Source organism: Merops nubicus, unplaced genomic scaffold (assembly GCF_000691845.1).
Source record: "Merops nubicus isolate BGI_N331 unplaced genomic scaffold, ASM69184v1 scaffold5629, whole genome shotgun sequence".
NCBI lineage: Eukaryota > Metazoa > Chordata > Aves > Coraciiformes > Meropidae > Merops > Merops nubicus.
The window spans coordinates 18,134-43,187 of record NW_008628905.1 but is presented as its reverse complement, the minus strand read 5'-3'; the positions used below and the strand labels follow the sequence as shown (position 1 = coordinate 43,187).

Genomic DNA, 25,054 nt, shown 5'->3' with positions numbered 1-25,054 from the left:
TCTTATTTGGACCACGTTTACATTCGTGACAATACTTTTCACATAAAAATTGAAATAATTTTAATGATGCTATCTGTCTCCTTGGTAATGTGACCCTGGATGATCTGGTGTGGTCTAGGAAGACGAAACAAGGAAACATGCTTGTGTGGAGGCTCTGTGGGTTGCTGTGTTACTCCAGGGCTGATGCATGGCTAAAAGTCAGCCTAAGCAACTGCAGACTGTGTGTGCAGGGTAATAGAAGGCAGCAGAACTTGGGGCAGTACTTAATTTGTGCTGTTTCACCTCAAGGTTTCCTCATATGTAGTCTAGTGCAACAGTGGAGCGTAACCAGGGATTGTTCATTTTCTTCCAGAGTGTCAGTGTTGTGTGTTAGCTCAGAAAAGCCCTGTGAGAATTTGGAAGTACTAAGATTCCAAGTGCAAGGTCCTGCACCTGGACTGGGGCAGTCCCTGGGACCAATGCAGGCTGGGAGATGGAAGGATGGAGAGCAGCCTTGTGGAGGAGGACTTGGAGGCTACAGGTACATGAAAAGCTGGACATGAGCCAGCTGTGTGTGTTCACAGCCCGGAAGGCAACTGTATCCTGGTCTGTGTCAAAAGAAGCATGGCCAGCAGGTCAAAGGGAGGTGATTGTGCCCCTCTGCTCTGGTGAGACCTTGCCTGGAGTACCATGTCCAGCTTTGGAGTCCTTGGCACGGGAAAGACATGGACCTGTTGGAGTGGGTCCAGAGAAGGGACATAAAAAAGATCAGAGGGCTGGAATACCTCTCCTGTGAGGAAAGACTAGAGAGTTGGGGTTGTTTAGCCTGGAGAAGAGAAGGCTTCAGGGAGACCTTATTGTGGCTTTTTGATACTTAAATGGGGCTTGTAAGAAAGATGGGGGCAAACTTTTTAGTAGGGCCTGTAGAAATATGACAACAGGTAATGGTTTTAAACTGAAAGAGATAGATTTAGATTAGATATAAGGAAGATATTTTTTAGAGTGGGGGTGATGAAACACTGGAACAGGTTGTCCAGAGAGGTGGTAGTTGCCCCATCCCTAGAAACAAACATTCAAGGTCAGGTGGGACAGGGCTATGAGCAACCTGATCTAGTGGAAGGTGTCTCTGCTCATTGCAGGAGGATTGGACCAGGTGTTCTTTAAAGGTCCCTTCCAACCCAAACTGTTCTATGCTTTTGCAACTGCCATGCCTTTATTTCTGTTCAGCATGCTGTGTGGAACGTCAGCCACGGTGCTGCCTGGTGATCCTGAGCTCTGTGCTGTTCTCGTGACATTCAGCAGCCTCTGCAAAGTTTTTCTCTAACTGTCTGGAGAACATTATCCTGCTTCAGGATCAGTCCTGTTGGAAGCATTTGTGTGCTCCATCCTCAAGAAGCCATCTCCAACATGGGCTAACCTATTTCTCTAATACACCCCTCTTAAATCGGGGAGGGAGAGATCTGTTTTCAGAATGTTTATGTTAATGCACTGGATTTATATCCTTTGAGATTTAGATTGGCATCACAGGATGTTTCATTATGTTTCTTCTACGTGTATCTTAAATTAGGCTTTCTATTGAATTTGGTCTGATTCAAGCTTCATAATGTCCCTGGAGGTTACACTGTTGAAGAGAGTAGATTATTGTGCTCCAGGGAGGAGGTTTTACTGTGTTAGGTACAAAGAAGTTTCTTTACAGCCTGAAGAGGTGCTGGAACAAGCTTGCAGCAGGCTGTGTGGTGACACCAGTGCATTATAATAAGCATCTGTTCCCTTCTTTTTGGCTATTTTCTCAACCTAGTGTGGCATTTTACAGAGGCAGCCTCTTCTACCGGTATTCCTAAGAATTGATGCAATTTAAGCTCAACTAGAAAGAGCCCCTAGTTCCATGAATGTTTGTCTTACAGATTTTGAGAGTTCAAAAAAATGCTTCTTAATACTTTGCTGCTGTGAAATGTACAATTAGCTGCAGTCTGTAAAAGTCCCTCCTTGACTTTCTCCTTTTCCCGTCAGTAAGGAGGGACTTGTGCAAAAGGACTGTTTTAAGATGATATTAAAAGTTTGCAAATTCTTACGTCACCCACATCTCAAAATGCCCTTTATTAATTGCTGAAGTGTCATTTCAAAACCTAGATGATGCATGGGCTGAAGGTTTTTTGGCTCTTATTCATTATGGAGAGAAACCCATGGCCCAGTATAGCTGTAAAACCAAAAGTGCTTTTAGCTTACTTTGTAAATGCCGTGCCTTATTTTCCTTTTTTTTTTTTTTTAAAAAAAAACAAACACCCTTAAGTGCATCTTTCTGTCAACCGTGAGCAAATTTCCCTTTTGTCTTTGGTGGACAATAGCGTGTTAAGTAGCCAACTGCTGCATCACTATAAGGCAAACAAAGTAAAGAGTAAGTCACCTTTTTTTTTACTTTCTAGCCAATACACGTGAAATTTGTTGAAAACTGCATGAAGTGGTTGAAAAGTTAAAAGGGAGAAATTAAAAAAATAATAATTTGCCAGATGCATGACAATTGTAGTAGCTGCCAAGCATACTTCTTCTCGAGGAACATCTGTAATATTGTTAAAAAGAGGGGTAGGTGAAGGTAGATGACCAGGGTGCGTATTGCTGGAATTGCTTTGGACAAATTTCTTAGAATTGACTTTAGAATAACCCTTTTTTTATTTGTGAAAAGAACAAATTATAGGTTCCAGTAAGCTTGTTCCAGTACGTGTGTACATATGCCTTTGTTTGATGTCATGACTACTTGCCAAAATGAGTAAATGTAAAAAGTTCCATCAGTCCAGTTATGAAAAGAAGGGGAACAAACTGGCGAAAGAGCAGTGGTAAGCTCTAGCTGGCACAGTGATGACCTGTGCGTGGTAAACTAACTGTAGGTGATCTTTGTATTCTGTGTCTGCTGTGGTATTCAGATGGCATTTAAGTGAAAACTGTTGGCTGTTACCTTCTGGCATTAAAAAATATGTTCTAAAAAATAATAATTCTTTTTAAAAGCCTTGTGTATCACAGTGGTGTACCCTTCTGAATATGTGAGACACCCTGAAAGTCCTTGTAGTCTGAGACTGGCTTTCTTAAGCTTAAATACTGTGTGCTTTACATTAAGGACAATCATGAGTCTGCTACAGATGTAAGTTTTGCTCAGGATAGTAACATACTAAATGCAGTAGCTTGTGAGTACCACGTGGAGTAGAAGACAAGTAAGCAAAATGTGTGTACAGCAGGGGACTGAAAATCACATCTTTTAACTGTGTTGTTCTCTGCCACAGAATTATTCACTGTGGGTGTTACTCCAGCTCTGCAGATTTTTTTTACAACTTATGTCAAAGGATCTGCACTCTATGAGTGAATACTGTGTCTTGAATTTTACTGTATGAATTTTTTAGGCAGGTAATTTCATTTAAGAGCCTACATTGTGTCTCCTTGTTGAATCAGATCACAGTTAATAAAGGGACATTGTGTTTAATTTCTTGTATCTGGCAATAGGCAAAACATCTGCTCTCAAAGAACAGAGTGAAAAAATGAAAACCTCTCACACGTAGAAACTGCTTAATATTCACAGCAGCCTAATCCACTCGAAGCCTAAAAACCACTCCTCAAAACCAAACACTGGCCAACAGCAGTACTTTGCATGCCCCAGCTCCTCTCCTCTTCATGCATGAGCAAGAGGCCCTAACAACTTTGTGTAGAGTTTGGGAAAAGCAACTAAATTCCTTGGAGCCTGTTCTAAGTGAATATTTGTGCTTGTACATTGACATGACTTGTAGCAAGGTGAAAATACTCTTTAAGAACTCTTAGAGGAAGCCAGGGTACTTTGCAACTCTGGGGAAAAAGAAAGTAGGAGAAAGTGCTTAAGTTATGTAGACTTAAAGGACCCTCAGTTGTGCTGGCTTAGAGGAATGAAGTGTTGAGAAGATTTGACTAAAGCTCTGCTGTCATACTTTGATCTCTGAGACGACTGTTCTTAAGTAACACAATACTGCAGGAGGCTGAAGAGCAGTAGGAGGGATGCTACACGTGAGGCCTGCAGGTGCCACATGGCCTGGAGAAGTGTGAACATCATGGGCTGAGCTGTCCCTGTTTGTGTTGTCATTGTTTTGGACCTGCTGAGGATGTGACCAAGGTAAGATAGTGTTGATAGTCAGAACTGGAATTAATTTTATTTTTAAACTTGTTATGTTTGTGATACACAGTAAGATATTTAAATCTTTACAGAGGTGGATAGGTGAAATTACAGTGGTGTGTATGTTATTAGGGCAGGCTCGTGGGATTTTTTTGTGAAAGCTCGTGTCTGAAACAGAAGCAGCAGCAGGAATAAAGGAGATAGAGGAAGGAGCTGAAGAAATGCCATAGTGAGCTGAACCAACAACAGGGTTTTGACCAGAAGCCTAGAGAGCAAATCAGCTGAGTGCTGGGTAAGAGTCTTGGAACCAGGTGTATGGAAACAGTCTTCTCACATGACTGTGTGTGAGGGGAAGAGGATTTTCTAGGTAATGTTGCCTCAGAAAGGGACCTGAGAAACATGTTTCCTCTTTTAATGGATACAACCTTATGGCTGATGCAATGCAAGAGGGGACAACGGTGTTATTTAAAAGCAACATTTATTTGGCATAGAACAGCACACAGGTACACTAAAAGTGAAGTTGGATCGGATCCTGCAAGAGGTTGTGTGTTTCTATATGGTGCTGAGCATCATACATTCATTTTATTTACATTTGCAGATTCTGAGCAGGTACAAGGACATCTCAAACAATTAAGCAGAGGCCTGGAAGTAAGAACTCGTACAGGATCAGAAAGAAAGAACCATCAGTTCTGACCATGCCTTAAATCAATAAAGCAGAAGCCAAAATCCATGTGCATTTCACAAGCAAGGGTCTGCCACTTTGGAAGGATTTCCTCACCCAGGAGATGTTAGCAGGTAGGTTTTCCCCTTTGTCCTGTTACTGTGCTGGCATCTCCCTGGCAAGAGGGAGGCAAAAGTTTTGTTCTATGAAGCACAGAAGTGGTGTTATATATGGGACCAAAGACACAAGCATCAGAGAGAGCCCTTCACAGCATCAGTGCATTACAGTGGAAACTCATCCGTATAGGACTCGGGTTCCATGGACAAACAGGTCTCTCTGTGGCTGATTCATCTGCAGAACAAAGAGGTTTTGCTGATGCTTCAGTTACAAGTATCTGGCTCGTCCATGTTTCCATCCTGGCCCTGCACTGGCTGCCTGAAAGCTGCAGTCCTAGGAATTGTCTTTGTGATGTGGTGACTGGTCAGTGTGGAGTAGTTCTGATTGGGAAGGGCCAGGGAATTTGGGATTTAATGAGGATGTGAGGGAGAGGGTAAGAGAAGGAAAGAGGTTTTGTAATTCAAAACCTTAAATTAAAAAAAAATCTTCCCAGACTAGTTTCCAAAATTTTACTTTTTTTCCTCTTTATAAGGAGAAGTAAATTTTGGGGAACTATCTTGGGTCCAGTAAAATCTATGGGGCAGGCATCAGCGAAAAAGATTTGAATCTCTGGAGTTTTGCTTGGGCACTTTCTTGGAATGTCGGGAAAGCTTTGACTGAGATAGAGGATGGATTTTGTCTGACTTAGGTGGATAACCCGTTTCCCACACACCTCTTCACCAAAGGAAGAAAAACAGATGGTAGATGCAGGTATGGGAGACCTATAGGCCCTGTTTCTGCAGTGGGATTAGCCACTGTAGTCAAGGACACCTACTCTGGGCCCTCCCAGTACTGTTGGCACTGCCAGGAGAGCCGTGCAACGTGATGGGTGCTCCTCTCTTGTCACCAGATTCAGTCCCCCTTGCGCTGATGATGGAGTCCCCAACCCCTAATCTCACAGCCATGCATATTTCCCCTGGGACATTGCTGTTGGCCCCACGGAGACTGTTCACAGCCTCTTCAGGTGAAGCAGCTCTTTATGACACATCTAGAGTCCCAACCCTGCCAAAATCAGATGATCAAACTACATTTCCTCTTGAAACTGCCCTCAGCATGCCCCAGCTTCAGCTAACACACAGCCCTTGGTGCTCTTGCTGCTGGGGTTTGACACTGATACCACACCAGAGGGCTGTTTCTCATCTTACTTTCTTTTTAACAAAACCTACTGTCTTAGCGAATTGCATTACTGAGGCTCTGAGGGTCATACATCAGCATCCTTGTCGTGTCGAGATGCGAGGGGGGTGGCATGTTTGTGGCCTTTTTCTGGGAGGAAGAGCATCCTTGCACAAGAAGGAGGGCTTGTGGCTTTGAACATGAGGCACTGTCGACTTTCTTGCCCTACTGCCTCAGCTTCAGGTAGAAGAACTGCTCCAAAGCAGGATGATGCTGCACATGAATGGGGCTTGTAAGGTGGTGTCAGGCCAAAGAGAGTTAGCAAAGAGTATTTCAGGTGTATTGCAGACCAGGAGCCAGGACACTGGTTGGCTGTGTCAGTGTCTGCATAGAAGAGTCTTTGTCTCTTGTGGCAGGCCCTGGGCTCAGCCTTCCTGTAGACACAGGCAATTCCAACAGCAGGAGCAGAGACTCATACATCAGGAGGCAATTCAAGAAACAGCATGCCACTTAAAAGGTGAAGGAGAATTTTGAGGAGTGGTGGAAGTCCAAAAGAAAAGATGCTGTTGGGTAAGCAGTACAAAACCAAGGTGCTTCAGCTGATGCTTATTAGACCTTCTCAAACCAGCAGGGTAATGTAAGCTGGCTTCTTGGAAGACATCTTTGATGGTGTAGGGTTTTTGGTTTGGTTTTGTTTCTTGGTTGGTTGGTTTGGTTTGGTTTTGGTTTGTTTTTTAAATGGAGGAAAGAGGTGAATTACAGACTTCTGGCCAGGATGCCAAGGCTGCAAAGGTAACCACTCTGTTGTAGGTGAGCCAAAAGTAGACCTGGCTTGAATTTGGAAGAGCAAAGGTGTACGGTAAATCAGGCAGCATCGGGGGATGAGGGGGAGGAGAAGATAGTGGGATTCGGCCAAAGCTTTCCAAAACTCTGAGAAATGTCAAGTTGGGCAGGGGTGCAAGCTAGTGAGCACACAATAAGTGTGCTTATTGAACCTGCTGGCTGAGCTTCACTTCAGCCCAGAGCCTGGCCCTGCCCTGTGCTAGGAAGAGCAGGATGCATTTGTAAGGCAGTTGTGACAGTCTCCTCTCCCCCACCCCTCCACCTACTGTGTTGGTCAGGGGGAACCTTGGGGCCTTGCTGTCTGTCTGCACCCTTGGGGGAGCACTGCTGTGCTTAGGTGGTGGCCTGCCTTGCCTGGGCCTGCTTATTTCTTTTTGAAGAGCTTGCGGAAGGAGCTCCGGAAACCCCCCTTGGGCTCGTGCCGTGGGTTGTGGTCGCTGAAGGATGTTTGCTCATTGTCATCCTTCTGGCAGAACCTGGTGTTGTCTTCTGCATGGAGCTCCTAAAAGGGAAAAGACAATTTAACCAGCATTTCCAACCTCACATCCCTGTCCCCTTCTATCTCTCTCTCTGTGCTAGGAGGGGCCTGGTGGGTGAGGAGATGCTGGCAAGGCTGGGAGACAACAGGTCACTTGGGCCTCAGCAGCACGGGTACCTTTGCAGAGAGCTGGTGGCTGGCTCTGAGGCAGAGGCAGTGGCAGAGGAGTGTAAGGACAAGCATTGTTGGAAGGAACTGCAGCCATCCTTGTTAAGCTTCTTGTTTAGGGGGAGCTTAGCCCCTTTTGCCAATGAGGGAGCAAGCCCACATGGGCATTTGAAGGAACTCCCCACCCCCTCCTTGCTCACAAGCTCTGTTTATCTTGGGGCAGGGAGGCTTCAAGCTTTTTGAACTAATATGGTGTAAGACTCTTTTGTTGGCTCTGCTGCTGCCTGGTTTTATATCTGTAGGGCAGAAGGCTTCATTAGCATACACACCTTGTGGTAAATGATCTTTCTCTCTGTTCAGGAGAGTGCTGAGTTCCTCTCAGCGAGGCTCTGCACAAGTCCCTTTTCTCCAGTTCTGCCCACCACTGCCACAGTGGTCTCCTTTTCTCTGAGGGAGAATGTGTCCTGCAGTTCTGGACTAGCTCCATATCTGGACCCTGCTGCAGGCTTTAACTCTGTGCAGATGAGCACCAAAGAGCTCACAAGCTCCAGTTTCGGGGGGGGGGGGGACTGTGTCCCCATGGCTCTTCTCCCTCTGCCACATCTCCCCTGTTCAGCTGTCCACCATCTCCTTCACTCACTGGGCTTTTTTCTCGATTTTCTTTTGAGGTTTCTTTGCTGCCTTTTCAGTTAGGTTGCTGGAATCTTCCTCCCATCATCACATGCATCTACAGCCTCATCTGCATCTTGCCTCACTTTAACAGGAGGGTGTTTCTCCAGGCAGCACTGGGAGAACTAGTTAAGCACCTCGCGGCACTCTGGGGCTCTTCCCCTCTGACTGTGACAGCTCAGAGCTGACTGAGCAGGCACTGCAGGCTACAGAAACATTGTTCCTGCAACACGAGGGGTGAGCATGCCACCTGCTATGCCTGTAGTTGTCTGAGGGACACGGTTGCTAGACTTTGTTATCACACAGACCTTAGCATGAGCCTACAATCCATGCAACAAACACAGGTGAAACAAAATCCATAGACCAGATCCTTACTGATGTAAACGGGCTGAACTGGGCCAAGTCATGCTGATACCTGATACTAAATCCACTGATTTTCCTAACCCAGCACTCCTCACAGCAGGTGGAAAGGCATCTTTTTAACTGGGTGCCACCCTATGGCATCAATTTTGGACAGCGTTGTACGCCCTCAGTGACCCTGATGAGATACACCATTTACTTGCAGGGGAAGCTCAGTGGCTGCTGGAGACCCACGAGAGGCTCGCTTGGCTCAATGGTGTTCCACTGGTCACTCAGCCAGCCGTGTGCCTCAGGCCCATGCTTGTCCCTTGGAAGATGTACATGGAAAAGAGCTGTCTTGTCCCTCCCTTGGGCACCTACATGCAGATGAGGACTTTGAATGTGTGGACTTGGAAGCTATTTTGGCATGTTCTGCCCTAACTGTATCTCAGATCTTTCTCCTGCTGCTGCCACTGCTTCTGCATCACCATGTGCCTTTTTTTTTTTCCTCCTCCTATTTAAGCCTCCTTACTTCCAAAAAGCTCGGTTTTTCACCCGCTCCTCTCTGTGGGGGGAAGTAGCTCCTCTGGGAGCTTCGAGATGAGGCTGAGATCATGTGAGGCTGGACATTCCTCTCCTGCTTCTGCTGCAGGCGGCTCCCGCTGCTGCTCCGCGTGCTGTAGAGTCTGGTGCTCACGCCCTCAGCACTCCGTGGCAGCTCCTTCAGAGACCTGCTCAGCTGCTTGCCTTTGCTGTGGAACATCTCACGCTTGTAGGTACTGCTGCTCACGGGGGTGCAGCTCTTAGGCAGTGGCTGCAAGGCGTGATCTGTCCTCTCGGGTTCTGATGTGAAGTTAACGGGCCTAAGGAAGCAAATGTCTAAGCTGGACTCAGAAGAGGCTGGGGAGCAATTCTCAAACAGAGCAAGGTTTTGAAAGGCATCATCCTCATAGGGGCCTGGCAGGGTGAAAACCTCCCCAGGGTAGTCGAACTCTTCGTAGCTTGGCTGAAAGTTCCTTGCATCTTGCAGCAGCTCCACAGAGGTCCTGATGGCTCTCTCCGTGTTTCCCACTGCATCAGCCGGTGGTGCTTCGTACTCCATTTCAGGGATGGACTGCAAGGGGGTTGTCAGAGCCTTGAGCTCCTGCTCCGTGAGCTGAGAGGATGCAAGGATGTTCTCTGGCCTCTCATGCTTTCTACTTTCCATTTCCCAGTCAGGGGGCTTTACAGCTTGGATGTTCTCCATCATGGTTGGCTGGGGTTTCTTCATCTGGGGCATCAAATGCCTTAAAAATAAGAAACAGAACAAAAAACAGAGAGAAGTGGAACACTAAAGGATTGACCAAGAGGCAGCATGACAAAGCCCCCTTTCTCCTTTCCTCCCCCAGCCCCATTCTCTTGCTTGTAAGTCCAAAAGGTATTGTCATATCTTGGAGAACAGTAACAGAGCTAAAATTAATAGAAATTGCTTGGCTGGGTTAGCAGGAGCAACCTGCAGGAGCAGAACTGCTTATCCAGTAGCTTTGGCTGGCATTTTTTATTCTATACCATGAAATTAGTAGAAACTGAGATGAGGAGCCAGCTACTCCATCTCTCTCTTGTTCATCTACCTTTTGGACTTTTACTTTTCTTCTCTTTCTGTAGGCTAAGCTGTGGTCTGATTGTCTTTCCAGGCACACAAGGTTCCTCTCTTGAGTAGGGTGACTGTCCCCAGAAGTGTGTCAGGAGCACTTGGAGGGCTCCTACCCTCCATGTGTTCCAGGTAAGTCAGCAGAGAGTACTGCATCAGGTGTGCACCTCCACAGCCCTTAACAAAGACTGGTTAGGAAGTCCCACCACCAACTTCTGCACTCATAATGAATGGAGTAGGGGAACAGAAACCTTGTGATGTCCAGGATGTGCAGAGCTCTGTAGCCAGGGGAAGATAACCCCATGCATCACAGCAGGCTGGAAGACTTGGGTTGAGCAGTAGCCCTGGTATGGACTTGAAGCTCTAGCTAATGCCAGAGTAAAGACAAGATGACAGCACGCTCTCATAGCAGATAAAGACCTGAGCTGAGCTTTATGAGGAACAACATGGCCAGCCAAGCCTGGGGAGTTATTAGTCCCCTTTCTCTTCTGCTGCTGGTGGCCCCACCTGGACCACTGTTGGGTCCTTAGTCCAGCATGACTGTGGGGAAACTGAGGAGGCACCAGCTGAGGCTACCAAGATAGGGGCCTGGAGCATCATGTCTGTGAGGGGAAGGAGACTGGCTTGGGTAGCTTGGTGAGAAGGAGGTTAGGGATTGATCTGACAACACTACCACTTGAGGGGGACTCAGAATGATTAAGCCAAACTCTCCTTAATGTTACACGATGTAAAGAAGCACAACAGCTACAAATTGCTGATGTAAGAAAAAAGGCAAGTTTAGTGTGCTTCTCTGGTCATCCATCTCAGTTGCCACTTATCAGTAGGCTAGAAATGGCCAAACATTGCCAGGTGCTACCAGTAGCCCTGTCCTGAATTACTCTTGTGCCTTTTTGAACTCATTTGTACTTGAATCTCATAGTGAGTCCCATCATCCAACAACGACAGGCTTACGGAGTGGTTGTGCCAGAGGAAGGTGCTGGTGGGAACGACTGTATTGTCTCCTCAGAGTGGATCCCACTGTCCCGGATGGATGTCGCACTGGGTGTCGGAGAGACCTCCTGGCTTGTGCACTGGGAGGTGAGACCTTTGTACAGCTTCACCAGGGATGACCTGAGGGAGGAGAAATCCATCGTCGTGCTAAGAAATAAGGCAAGGAATGAGCACGAGCATGTAGAATCACAGAAAGCAGGGCTGGGAGGGACCTTAATATTCCCATGCGCCTCTTCCCGCCCCAAGGAAGGACCTGTTCCACCTCTTCTCTCCCAGGCAGCAGGGCATCCTGCTTTTTGTCTTGTTCTTAGTGCCTCTCCTGACAGCAGCCCCCCTCCAGCAGTCTGCTCTAGCCCTTTACCACCCTCCATATTTGGAAGCTTTCCTTGAAGTTTGATCCATCCTACTCCCCCAGTGAATCATCACAAGGAGCAAAGGCAACCAAATTTTGATTTTAGTAAAAAAATCTTAATTTCAAGGAACTCTTCAGGACCACAACTGAGAATCTACCTTCAGACCATTTCTATCACGGTTCATCTCAAACAGATTATGGGAGGCTTTTGTTTCTCCCACCCATATTCCCCCAGTAAAAGAAGATAACACTACCTACAAGGGCTTCAGGCAACAGTCTTGGTATTCATCAGAGCCCTGGGCTTCCTAAGCAGCCAAGTCTCCATGTATCCTCCCACTAGGGAGTGACTTTGCCATCAGTTTAAGGAATCAAATGTTCCCACGGAACACATGGCTGCTATGATTAGAAGGATTAAACTGATTTTCCTTTCACTCTCAGAGTTAGACAGAAGGGCCCACCCCAAATCTGACCTCAGTTTGGAGGACAAATGCCAACAATGGACCTTCTCCAGCATTCATACGCAAAGGGCTTTTTTTTGATTTCAACAGAGCAATGTGGCTGTTGATCTTGCCAGGATCTAAATCCCTGTTTCCAGGCTTCCCACACACCTCCCTTTGCCTAGTGAAGAATGAGCTGATGTTGTGCTTACTTTTTCAGCTTTTTCCTCTTCTGTATAAGCAGGTCTTCGTTGCATTGGAAGAGGAGGCTATAGTGTGAGATGAAGACCCGGAGGCGCTGCACGCACACCAGCAGCAGGTAGTAGTCAGGGTGCTCTTGCTCCGTGAACTTCAGGACATTCTGGGGCACAGAGGAGAGCAGGCTGTTTGAAGGGTGCTCTAACCCCTTCTGGTGGGAAGGTGGTATTGGGATCATGGATTAGTGCTCTGGCAGTGCCCATAGCACTGCCCTGGGGGAGTTCTTCTAGGCAGCACCGGTTTTTGGGGGACGTGAACAGGTCCTGCCTGCTACCACTCTGGTGCAAATAATGCAAGTAACCACTGTAAAATGTAGTCATGGGATGTGTGAGTTTAGCAGTGGATAAGTAAACCCATCTCTTGGGTTTATAGGACTTGTTTTCTCTATTATTTGCCTTGTCTGAAATGTTTTAGTACAACTCTCCTGTGTACTAGAACTCTTTTTATCAGCAAGCTCTGTGTAGGAAAGGTTGTTGGACCCCAGGAGCCTCTAGCCCTCTCAGTCTCACAGCTAATAAGCATATGGGCCACTCTGTTACAGGGGTTAGGGCAGAGCTCACAGCAGATATGCCCCACCTCTGGCCTCCTGTTCTCCTAGAGCACCAGGCAGCAGAGCTTTTGGCTTCCCAGAGGACAAATGTTGGTCCTGTCAGGCCAAATGGAGAAACTGGCAAAAAAAAAGCAAGCTTCATGTGCAAATGATTAAAATTAAGCCATTCTCAGCTGGCTTTCCCTTTCAAAGTTTGTTTGTTTGTTTGTTTTTTCAGAGAGCCCACTGGGTTAGCCACAAGTCTTGTACCTGTACAGGCCTGAATACTAGCTCTGAGTTAGAAGTCACATGTTGTGATGAAGGTTCAACAAGGTAGTTTCCATCCTGGGGCCCTACCTGTAGATGAATAAGGTACTCAGGGATTCGCTGGACTATATGGAAGAACAGAATATAGAGGTCAGACTTGATTTCTTCTTCTACCTGAAATAGAGGAAACAACTTCAGAGTGTCTCCCACCCATACAACAGGTCTGCTTCCAAATGGTTATGGAGTTTAATGAGTAGTTATGCTGTAGGCAGTGACAACAGTTCACAGGAGCACACTGGTCGAGTGGCAGTTGCGTGTGACAATACACCAGTCTTCATCTTGCTTCTGGAAAGGATATTTGCAACTCCTTCCACCAGCAATAGTGGTCCTAAGGATGAAAATTCCTTAGACTGGGGATTATCTAAAAGGGACACTCAGCCTCATTAAGTCGGGGTATATGTTTCAAGTGTACTGGTTAAGTTTCGTTGAAACCCCGGGTAGCCACTGTTGTTCAGAATGAAATTCTTGGTTTAGGCCCAAAGGAATTGAACATAATGAGATTGATTTCTAAATTAAGGTGTCTTGGAATTGAGCTTCTGTGATTTAATTATTTGCACTTTTAAACTACCTTTATATTTAACTTTCCTACTTTACACCAAGACTCAATGGTGTGAGACCAAATACCTGAAGCTGAACAGCAGAGACTTTCCCTCTAAAGCACTTAGACCCTCACTCTTGGTCTCCCTGTTTGGATGAGTCCTCTGTTTTCAAGGAGAACTGTTTGCCTGGGACAGGTCAGGATAGCATGTGCATAGGCAAGCTTTCTGGGGAGGCTTGATTTGGGACATTATTTCATGGCACAGCAGAACACAGCTTTGGTTACACACGGTGATGAACACTTCAAAGCTGCCTTTTGTAGGTGTGTGTGAAAGCCATGGCAACGTTCAGGAATCTGATAACACAACAAGTGGATTAGCAGAAGAGTCCTGTTGTGAGCAGGCATAACAGGAAGAGATCCAGGCTTGCACGTTGCCATTGCCTGTGAAGCAGGCAGGAGGTTTACCTCCTTCAGGATCACCACGTGGATCAGAGAGATGCATTCTGGCAGGTCCCTCAGGTAAGCAACATAGCAGTCCAGAAAATTATTCTTACAAAAGGAAAAAAGAGAAGAAAACATTTAAGAGATATTTTTGGTCACAGACCCAGCTAGAAACTGCTGATTTCCCCACCCTCACGCCTGGGAGCTCATCAGTGCAGCCAACTGTGTGAATCTTTCAGGGTTTGGGGCTCCTTAAAAAAAGGCTGTTTGATAAAATGTGCTCTGCTGTTGAGCACAGTGTATAAAGCTTTATAGCAGGTGGGAGGGCTAGAGAGGCTGGGGAGGAAGACCCTTTTCCTAAAGACTCTTAAAATTTATAAAGCATTAGATGAGTTTTTGCACATCCTTCCAGGGGAGGTCCCACTGCTCACCAGGGGTTGGACAGAACGCCACTCTGAGAAGGAGGTGCTGCTTTACTTAGGGCTACAAACCATACAGGACAAGGGGCCTGCCCACCCACTCCTCATAACTCATAAGAAACATGCTCTTCTCACACTCTGAACTGTGCATACAAACATCCAAGCTGCCAAGGCTCATGTGTGGCTCCTGCAACCAAGTCTAGGCCTCATGCATTTGTTATAGGGCTGTTTTATGTGACCACAGGCCTGACCAGTCAGGTACTCCAACAAAGGGGCTACCATGCAGTGGGACTCTGCTCAAAGGAGGCTGGCTGAAAGGCCTTACCCTAGCCACAGCTTCACAGCACAGCCCCTCTGCTGCAACATATCTCAGCTCACCTGTGGGCCATCAGCACAACCTCATGTATCAGCAGAAGAGTCCAGAGAGGTCTGTACCATACCTCATCATTTGTTAACTTCAGGAAGATGTCTCCAAGGATCCCCTGTCGTGGCCAGCTTAGGACTCGCTCCTGTAGAGCGTGAAGCAAATCCACATGCTGCTGGACCAGGTACCGCAAGGAGTTGGGGAAGAAACTGGAGAGGGACAACACCAGGCTGGTTACACAGAGCAGCAGCTCATCCCTAAGCACGTACTGCTGAAGTGGGCGTTCATGGGTGCTCAGCACAGGCTTGCTTTAAAGAGAGGTATCATTCATTACTTTTATTGGAGTCCTGGCTGCATCAGGAGGCCCTGTTTTGGCTGCTGAGTACAGTCAGGTGCCCTCTCCAGTAGGCTGTTAGTATAGTGTGAAGGTTTCTTGGGCTCACTCTCCAGTTCATTGTGTAGCTGACCAGAAGTTGCAGAACTAAAGAGCCTAAGGCAACGTTGCTGTGGCTGATGGAGGATGATGGTCCTGAGCCATCCCACAGAGTGCTTGGAGGACTGCTCCCCAGCTTTGTGTGTTGTCTCATTTGTCAGGTCCTTTAACGAGTCAACCCGTTGACACAGAGCTGGTCAAAATGTGCTGCTCCTTCTCTGTCATTTCATGCTGATTTCATCCAGAATCAGAATGAAGATGTCATATATCAAAATATTTTGCTAGATGGAAAGGTCCCAGGGGAAAACAGTAATAATAAAACTCACTTTGGACTATCAATGCTTTAGTTTGAACTCTGTGTCATGTAACTGCTTAAATGAGCATCATCACACATGCTCATCCACACCAAATTCATTCTGTCAAATGAATCCTTGGATGTGGGACTCCTAGGGACAGTGCAAAGAGCCAAAAAAAACAGAGGGCTAGCAAGGACTGGATTCCCCAAATGTGTTTAGGGTCTGGGAACTCCCAGGCCAAAGCTGAGTGAATGGGGAGAGTTGCAGGAGCTGTCTAACCCTGGGAACTAAGCTGCTACAGGGAATGGCCTTTGCAAAGAGCTGGGTTTACCAGCTGAGCTGGCTCAGTCCAGCTGCTCCTGTATTTGTCTGTAAATACACATATATGTCTGTATTTATTGATGCCTGATGGATGGTGGCCACTAGCCAGGGGCTTGTGCCCACAGCAGCTTCTAGAGCTGCAAGTGTGGACCGAGAGAAGCAGGCAGTGAGTGCACAAAGCTTTGTTCCCACCCAGGCAAGAGGCATGCAAAATAACAGGAGACTGATGGGGCCCAAAAGGAGAATGAAATGAAGCGTTAGTGAAACAGTTTGGGATGCAAGGTAGAGAAAACATAAGGCAGGAAAGTCTTCAATCATTGCAAAAACCTTCTAGTGCCTCCAATTTTTAACTAGAAATAATCTGTAAGTGCTCAAAAATCTGTGTGGATGAAAGAAAAGTGCAAGAGAGGATGATGCAGAAAGAATATTGACTGAAGAAAACTCCCCAAAAGAGAGTGCACATTAAATCAAATACCTTCTCTCTTTGGTGCTCCTTTTCACATCTGGTCCTTGCAACGTGGCCTTGATCTTCAGGATTAGGGAAAGGTTGATGACATATTTCCTCTCTGACTCCAGCAACTCCAAAGCGATGTTCTGCCTTTTGGCTTCCAGGAGATAATGGTTAAGTTTAAAAGTAAGGAAATGCTGACCTCAAGGACAGCCTCATCTTAGACTAATGATCTGACACTAAATCATGAAAGGAGAAACTGTTGAAAAGTGACACCAGTGTCTTTGTGTATCTACCTTCCCCCAAATATAAAATTCTAGCTAGATGCTACAGCATGTCCCAGACATGACTGGAGCCATCAGAGAGCTCCCAAGCAAATGTGTTTTCCCCTATGGATAAAATTTTTTCCCCCTAAGAGTAACAAAACAAGCAACCAAAGGCAGAACAACTCATACCAGGGGTTCACATCCTATTCCCTGAATGAGAAGCTGCATTTTTCACCCACTTAAGCAACTAGACTGTCACAACCCCATCAGTACTCTGAACCTGCCAGCTCTTGGAAAGGAGAATGGGTGCCCTGGGTGCAGAATGATTCAGTCACTGGCAAAGACCAACAAATACAAAGGCCAAAAGTCTTGGAGACTGAGGCCCTGAGACATTCCTCCCCAGCAGGAGAAACTGGCTTGTGTGTAGAAGCCAATTACTGACCAGCTCACATTAGGCATGAATGCAGCTTTGAGCCTCTCTTGACAGTTTTTCACGCTGTCCTTACCAGCCAAAGAGGGTTCACATATAACGTTGTCTGCTGAGCTGTATCTGCTTTGGCCCATGTCTTTCCCTCTCTCTGGTTGCTCTTTGGAAATGTATTCATCTCCCCAGTCCTTGGTGTCTTTGGGCTGCTTCCACACTGTTGATGGTAGATGCACTTTCGACTGCCCCTCCGTTGTCAAGGAAGGCTTGAGGCTCTCATCTGTCTCTATGGTTGCTCCTGCAATGACAAACAGCTGCACAGATCTTGACATCTCAGGTGACAGGTTGTGCTGTAGCAGGCAGCTCACCTACATTGTCATACGTTTGAAGTACTGGAAGGAGAGATTGAAGCATTCTCAGTGCTTCACAAGAGCTGTAGCCTTGTAGTGTTAATCTAGATAATTTTTTTCATTTAAAAAAAAAAAATGCAGTTGGCAAGAACTTTGTCAGAACACAGTATGCACCCTTCCAGTATTTATTTCCTGGCCAAATAAGGACCAAAAATTAGACACATGTTAGAAAAGACAAGGCATACATTCCAAGTATGGTTGCAATTCAGGGTTTTGGGACACCTCAAGATTTGCTAATATGACACTTATTGGCAGATATTGTAGAAACAGCAAGTATTATAATCTGGATTTAACTGCCATTCTCAATGGATGTAAACTGTCATAGCTCTTGAAAATTTTTGTTAGTGTGGTGTGATTATACAGCAGCAGCAGGACTGACACTCTAAGGCTATTAAATCACAGAGAAGGTAGGGGATGGTACAGATGCATTAGAGACACTGGGCTGTTATTGCTTTGATGCAAATACTTTGAATTTTGGTTGCAATTAACCATTTTCTGTAGCTTTTGTCCTCTCATTTTTTTTTTTCTTTCAAGTGGATTCAAGCAAAAAGAGCCATCCAGAACAGTGAGTACTTCTAGTGAACAGTGCAAACATCTAATGGTTGTTCTCCCTTGTCCTTTTGCTGGCTAAGATCTTTAGTGTGCCCTTTTCTTACTTCTGACAAATTTTTGGTTTTGCCAGAAAAACTCCTCTGTTGGTTTTCAGACATTTCTACAAGGAATCTGGAATCTGGTGGGTAAATAAACAGCTGACCAGTTCTACTGGTGTGTAGTCACTGCAAAGACCATCTCTTCCTAAGTGGCAAAATGGTACTCTCATTATCCTTTGCCATATCAGTAAGACTCAATTCTTCCTTTCTGCAAAGGCACTTGGAACCCACAAAAGCAGCAGCAGCAGCAGCAGAAAGGCTTCCCTGCCAAATATCAACTCTTTGCATTGTCTGTCTGGTATTTGGCACTTCAGGGATGCAGGTTTGCCCTCATATCTCAGCTGCAAGTGTGAAAGTGAAGGTGAATGACAAAGTGGGAGACAATCCTGTGAAGCACGTTCCCTGAAAGCATTTCTTCAGTGCAGTAAAGCAAGCACTCTAACTGAATCATTGTCCTACTATTTTTTGGCAGTTTGATATTTTCCTACCTGGACCTGCTACGACTTTCACATTTCCTTCTCCCATTGGCATGATCCTGGTGTCAGACACTGTTGAAGAACAAAGGGAAACGTTACAAGAGAAGACAGATGCAGAACTGGCTTCCTCCTGCCAAGCCCTGTCAGTGTGGTTAGATCCTTCAGGCTTTCACATTTTTCCTGTGGAAACACCCCTGTTAGATCCTCCACTCTAAGGATCTTTATTGTATTTTGTACCAGCTCCTATGTCCTCTTGTTAGATCAACAAGCAGTATGATCCCTTAATGAGACAAGTGTCCCTGTGATCCTCCTTTCTGTGCCCTCCTCCCTTACACAGAAACAAATCTGCACGTTGTAGTATTTTTATCAGGGGCTCTATCTTGGCTCTGTGTCCGTGCCACTAGTGTTACAGGGAAGAAGATCCAGCCTGCTTCCCTTTTCTTGGCAGAGGCAAGCGATGGCTTTTGGGACAGTGTTCACATAGCAGTATCTCCTGAATCAAGGTTGCTATCCTGTGCCAAGGTGTGTGCACAGACCCAGGAGCAGTGCTGCCAAGGGGAGCACCTCTGTTCTCTTTTTGTGCTGCTGGCACCTGAGGAAAACTTGGTATCCTCTTACCCTAGTGACCTTTTCCTAGCTTTTTTTTTCCTGAGGAAGGCACTGCATTTGCCTACTCTATTTCCTACCTTTTTCATAAGTCACATTGTGTAAAAGGCTTGTAAAATCTTCATTGATCAGCACAGGTTCTGGGAGATTAATGGACCGAAATGGGCTGCCCTGGAGAGGTGTAGGCACTGTCTGTGACCCATGATCATCCTTCTGTGCTCTTCTGTACAAATACAAAGAATGAGACCATTGGAAAGCGTCAGTGCTACAGATGAAGCTCCTACATTACGTTTGTGACAGACACCAGTGTAAGTGCAAGCACAGAGTTAGAAGTAGGACAACTCTAGCAGAGACTAGGAAAGGACCTGGCAGTTCATGAACAATGTTCTGGAAATAACTTCCAGTGGCTATAGGAAAAGGTTATTTCAGATCTCTTCTTTTGCAGACCGTATTTCACCTAATTAAATGGATTAATTAGCTAAGGGGCTAGCCTAGATTTGCTCACTGTTTGCACCGAGGCAGCTGTACACTCATCATCAAAACTCTGTTTTCAGAAGGAGGCTAATCAGGGCCAAGGTGGACGAGCCATAGCAACAGTGTGGCCCAGTGGTGTGCAGACATGCTCCTGCATGACCTTGCTCAGGGAAGGAAGGGCTGGTGAGAGGAAAGCAGAGCATGACTGCACCTTCAGGAGCCTGCGGAGTCCTGCACGCTGGGAAGGGGAAGCTGCAGTACTAGTGTCTAGATGGGAGAGGTTTAGCAGTAGCTTGTAACGGTGAAGGCTCCTGACTTTTAACTGTATTCCTGCCCCAACATGTCTCTAGCAGGTCTGTGTGCTTCACCAGGCCCTGGTTTCCCTGGGAGCTGCTGGGGCTATTTTGCTGTTGAAATACCAGTGAGGTGTTGGTGTTTTGCACCGTGTTTCCTCTGTGAGGTACGAGCCTATAAACCTGGGGACGACTAGACCTTCCAGTATTAATTAGGGTTGATACACATGTCCAGCCAAGAACAGATTAAGAGATTATGCTATAAGGAAATGAACAGATAGACACCACTGCTAATTAGCACTTCCAGAGCCCTGGAGTTTGGGCCCTTACTTAGCTTTCACTTTCCGTGATTCCCGCCGCTTCTCCTGCTGCAGCTGCTCAATTTTCTGTTGCATTTCCTCCTGCTTGGCACTGATCTCTTCAATCATGGACTTGGCATCGCTGAGCTCCTCCTGAGAAACAGGCAAAAGCACAGCGTTCCCAGGGTGTCCACCCACCCTGCCTAGCACAGCTTTGAACCTGCTTGGGGTGCATCAGAGGTGCTTCAGGGTGTTGTGAGGAGTGGCTCGTTAGACATCCCTCCTTTGCAAGCCCAGCGTGTGTAGTGCACGCCACACATGGCACTGAAGGCATGGCAAGCCCTCAGTCCACTGCAGGCAGCTCACCCAAGCCAGTATGCTGTCACATGGCTAAGGCACTGGTGGGAGATGGAGACACAGGACTTCACCCAGCACCAGGTGAAAGCCCTGGAACGACTCTTGCCTTGAATGACATTGGGAGGTGGGTCTGAGGAAGATTGTTCCCCTCTGCAGTTCTCCAACGTGTATTCACATGCTGCACTTGGTTCAGATCACAGTGTGTGCATGTACATGTGCTTCTGCCAGTCAGGCCTTGGAGCTGCCTTTTTAGACTGGTTTCCCAAGGAGATGAGGCCCTCTTTAGCCTCCCTGTCAGCATGTCCTCCCTCGGGCAGTTTCAACCAAGCCTTACTCAGCTGTTAGAGCTCTCTGATGCATGAAGTTCCTGCAGGTTTCATCAATGTGAGCAGCAGGATGGAGGAGAGAGACTCAAAAGTTTCTTGTAAAGCAAAGGAGAGGCCTTTTACCCAAGCAAGGGTGTGGCTTCAGTGGGAGCTCAATATCTGGACAGTCAACATGGGCATGAGACAGAAGGGACAGCAACTTTTTTCCTACCTGTTCCTTGCATAATTCCTTGTATCTGAATTTTAAACCCCCTTTTTTCCCCCCATAACAATGTCCTGGATAGCCCTGCCTCTTGTTGCTTTGAGACCTCTGCCATGTGCCCTTAGACTTGTTGTTTTCTTCCTTGATTACTTGGTACCACAGGGCTCCTTTTGCCCAGTGCCATCAGTAGGCAGCCCTCTTTAGCTTCACAAGGTATTACTGACTTAGCAAAACCCCGTGGAGAAAAGTTTACCATAAAAACAATAAAGCAATTCCTCTGCCTGCCTCCTCACAGGCAGTCATCCAGTTTCTGCATGGAGACACTGGCTGTTTTAAAGTGTACATCAAGCCTTCTTCCTAGGGTCTCTCTCCAGTCCTTTGTCTTTATCCTCTTGGGCCAGATCAAACCATGCAGCACTTCCTCCCAGCCATGTGGGAATGCAACTTCAAAAGGCTTTAGGGTTTTGTGTTAATTCCCTGCCCCCGAGCAGCTTTGGTTCCTGCAGGAAATGCAGGAGACCTGAGCAGTGAGAGGTGTTGCCCAGCGGTGGGCTGTGAACAGGCTGTCTGCCTGTTGCATGTGCAGCCGCAAGCCCAAGGGTTGCTTGTGCCCTGGGTAACTTCTAGCTCTGCCTTATGGCCCGTTGAGAAGGCTAAACAGGCCAAGGTTGTTTGGGTTGGAGTAGTCAAGAGAGACACGAAGCCACAGGAAGTACACCAGATACATCTGAGACGATTGGCAGCTCGTTTTCTTTGCAAGCAGGAAGGACTGATGGAGCAGGAGGGTGCTGCCCCACGCCACCTGAGCTAATGCAGCAGGCACGCAGCTCCCCTGTGGGCTCTCCTACCTTGAACGTGTTGAGAGAGTTCTTCATCTCGGCCACTTTCTCCTCCATGGCACAGCGGCAGCTTTTGACCTTCTCCTCCAGGGCGTACTCGCCATGCTGGATTCGGGACAGCTCCTGCATCGCTTCTGTGAAACCTGCCTTCAGCTCAGAGGCTAATGCCTGCAACTAGAGGAATCACAAACACGGTGGGTTCAGGCCCTCCTCCCAGGAGTAGGTGGCTGTGTCCCCGAGGGTTTACCCATGGTTCAGAGTGGCATGAAGGCTGGGCGTAACCCATCCTGTAAGGTGCTGTTCCCTTTCTCCTCCTCCTGTCTTAACTGAGAGACACGGGGGGATGTTTGACCCCTGCTGCAGCCTCAGTACAGGGTAGGAGGGGTTTATCTCGGGCAATCAATGTGCCTCTTTTTAGACTTTAGAGTTTCTCCACACTCCTTGGCAGTTTGCAGCCTGTCAGTCTGTGGAAGGAGAGGGTAGCCTGAGACATGCCAAGAAGGTTTGCAATAACAGCAGCCAGATTATCAATCCCCAAAGCAGCTGAGCAATCGAGAACATGTCCATTTTTGAGCAAGTCCTCCTCCCCTACATGCCTGTGGGGCTGGTGCTCTCCCAGGCCAGGTGTAACACCTCCCCGCCCCAGGGGCTGGGGATCAGCTCCATCCTTGGTCAGCAGGCCCTCTCCAGGGAAGGAGGCAGCTCTCTAACTGGTGATGGGGAGGAGCGGGAAGTTCTCCCCTGGCACACAGCGGCACTGCGCCCGCTCTCCCTGCTCTCTGTCCCTGGAGGCCCTAGCGCTGCTGGAAGGGCTCACAACCTAAGCTGGAGGCAGCTGGCTGATAGCTGGGTGAAGCAGGAGACAGAGCAGGGCGAGCCAGGCTGGCACAGCAAGCAGACAAGGCAGGTGAGGAGGTGGGCAGCGAGGGGAGGTGGGTGGCTTGCGGAGGGCTAAGCAGGGACACCCTCTTGGAGGGCGGCTCAGGCTGGAGACCCTGAACTCTGTCCCCACGGCTGTGAGCGAGGCGCTGGCTCTGCCTGCACAAAGCCCACGGCGAGGTCGCGGCCCAAGGCGCTTCGGTACCAGTGGTTTTTACCTTTACAACAGAAATTCGGCCTAACATCTGGTTATAAACTGAGTCCAAAACTGGAGCATTGATGGTAACGGGACAGCCACCCCGGGGAACTCAGGCGCTTGAGTCCTGTAAATGGAGCAGAGATGGCTTCCGATACCTCAGGGCAATGGCATGCACCATCCTCCTCTGAACAAGACTGGCAAGCATCTTTACAGAGGACATCTGCCTGACATCCCCACTCCTACCCCAGTGCTGACCCCACAGTCCCCATCTGGTCTGCCTGGACACACATTCCCAGAGCTGCCTGGACAGAAGTGGGACTGACAGAAACTGGGGCAGGGCAGAAGGGAGCAGGAGGCTGAGGACATCTCCCCTCCTTAGGCAGCTGACCCTGACTCCTCAAGCCAGCTGGAGCTCCAGACCCCTTGGTTCAACCCCTTCGCCCGCCCTTCCTGGCCACGGTGGACACCTTCCTTTGACAATTCTGTGTCACAGGAATTGTCACCCTATGGCCTGTGAGTGTAGCCTGAAGGGTTAGAAGGACTGACCGGGGCCATGGCTGCTAGGGGAGGCAATGACCATACTGCTTCTGACATCAGCCTAAGAGCGTGACCCAGGTCATGTTAGTATCATCAGGCATACTAACATACATGCCTGGAGAAGCTGGGGGATATAAAGTACTGCAAATGTGCAAAATGTTCATATAGCCACCCCTGCTGAGAGGTGCTTGCCACGCTTCTGCACAGAGCTGACATTGCCACGTCACAGTCTCCCTGCTAGCCTGCACTGGGGCTAGGCATCACACACTTTCCTCCACGTGAAAAGAAGTGACCCATCAGATCCACCCCCTTCAACTGAAATATGCTATTCTATCCTATGCTGTGCTATTCATTTCAGAGATCTGCTTCAACATGGAGATGTCACAGCCTCAAGTCCTGCTAGCAGTGGAATAGTCTAGAAGCTGGCCCTGAAGATGGCAATCTGGGAAGAATAAACCCAAAAAGAAGTGTTTCTGCCTGAAAGGCTGGCCATATCCTCCTCAGATGCTTCCAGAAAGAAGGTAAACTAGACACATTTTTTGTGAAGGCTACAGGGTTGGGTGTCATTTCTCATCTAGAGGCTTCAGAGTCAAAAACTACTAAGCATCAACAAATAAGGACCACTACAAAGATGACTGGCATCTTTGTGCACTGAAACACCCTGTGAAAGCAGTGTTCAGGCAGCCAAAAGAAAGATTTGGACTAGAAACTGGACTAAAATATCCCTTGCATCTAAGAGGAAACACTTCTCATTTTGGGGTTCACTGTTAGGTAATCTAACAAACAGACATGGTGCTAGCTTGGTTTCTTTGTGTGTCCTTACCAGTGCTCCAGACCTCAGCCTGGATCTGTCTTGCCCGGTACATCCTTCCTCAGCCCCATGCAGCTTGCAGTGGCTAGTTCAAATATTGAAATGCATCTTACGCTCACATTTCCCTTTTTTTTTTGCCATTTGATGGATGAAAGCAGCCAGCAACACCAATCAGCCACATCTGCCAGGGTCTGTATGGCTGGATGTGAAGTGATAAAGCCCTGAGAACTCCTTCCTCTGCTGCCCTCAGTGCTCAGAGCAGAGAAAGGAAACACAAACAGCCTTGTGGCATTGGATGCCAGTTTGATCCAAAATTGAGTGGTACAGGATCAACGTGTTATCTTTGAACTGCCAAGCACAGTGTAGTACTTGAGCTGTGGATTTTAGTTTGAGCTAATTTTTAATGACAAGCTGTAGGAAACCATCCTTTAAATCCCATGGGCAGTGGCAACAAATGGGAGCCATCAGCTCATGCTTACATTTTGCCCAAGTGATTATGCCTAAAGGGCCAGAGAGACATTTCACAGGTTTGTGAACCCCTGGAAAGTTCATACCAGTTCAGCACTTCTGAAGTTAAACACATGCCAAAAAGTACAGATTTTTATAATCCCATGGAAACCTGGCAGCATTAAACTGTACTGTGTTGCCCTATTCATGGGTATACACACATCTTAATATTTAAGTTGTGGAA

General features: G+C 47.3%; 1 protein-coding gene across 1 annotated transcript; it reads right to left on the bottom strand.

Moving 5' to 3' along the window:
* Positions 1-7,234: 7,234 nt before the first annotated feature.
* ARHGEF33 (Rho guanine nucleotide exchange factor (GEF) 33) lies at positions 7,235-23,061 on the bottom strand. The gene is made up of 14 exons (XM_008946808.1): positions 23,035-23,061; positions 21,947-22,111; positions 20,245-20,366; positions 19,228-19,370; positions 18,554-18,613; positions 17,088-17,303; positions 16,343-16,472; positions 14,894-15,026; positions 14,059-14,142; positions 13,086-13,169; positions 12,154-12,302; positions 11,114-11,272; positions 9,065-9,818; positions 7,235-7,380 (listed from the first exon to the last, which is right to left on the bottom strand). The coding sequence occupies exons 1-14, from the start codon at positions 23,059-23,061 to the stop codon at positions 7,243-7,245; spliced, it is 2,364 nt and encodes a 787-aa protein (XP_008945056.1). The 3' UTR covers positions 7,235-7,242.
* Positions 23,062-25,054: the final 1,993 nt, after the last annotated feature.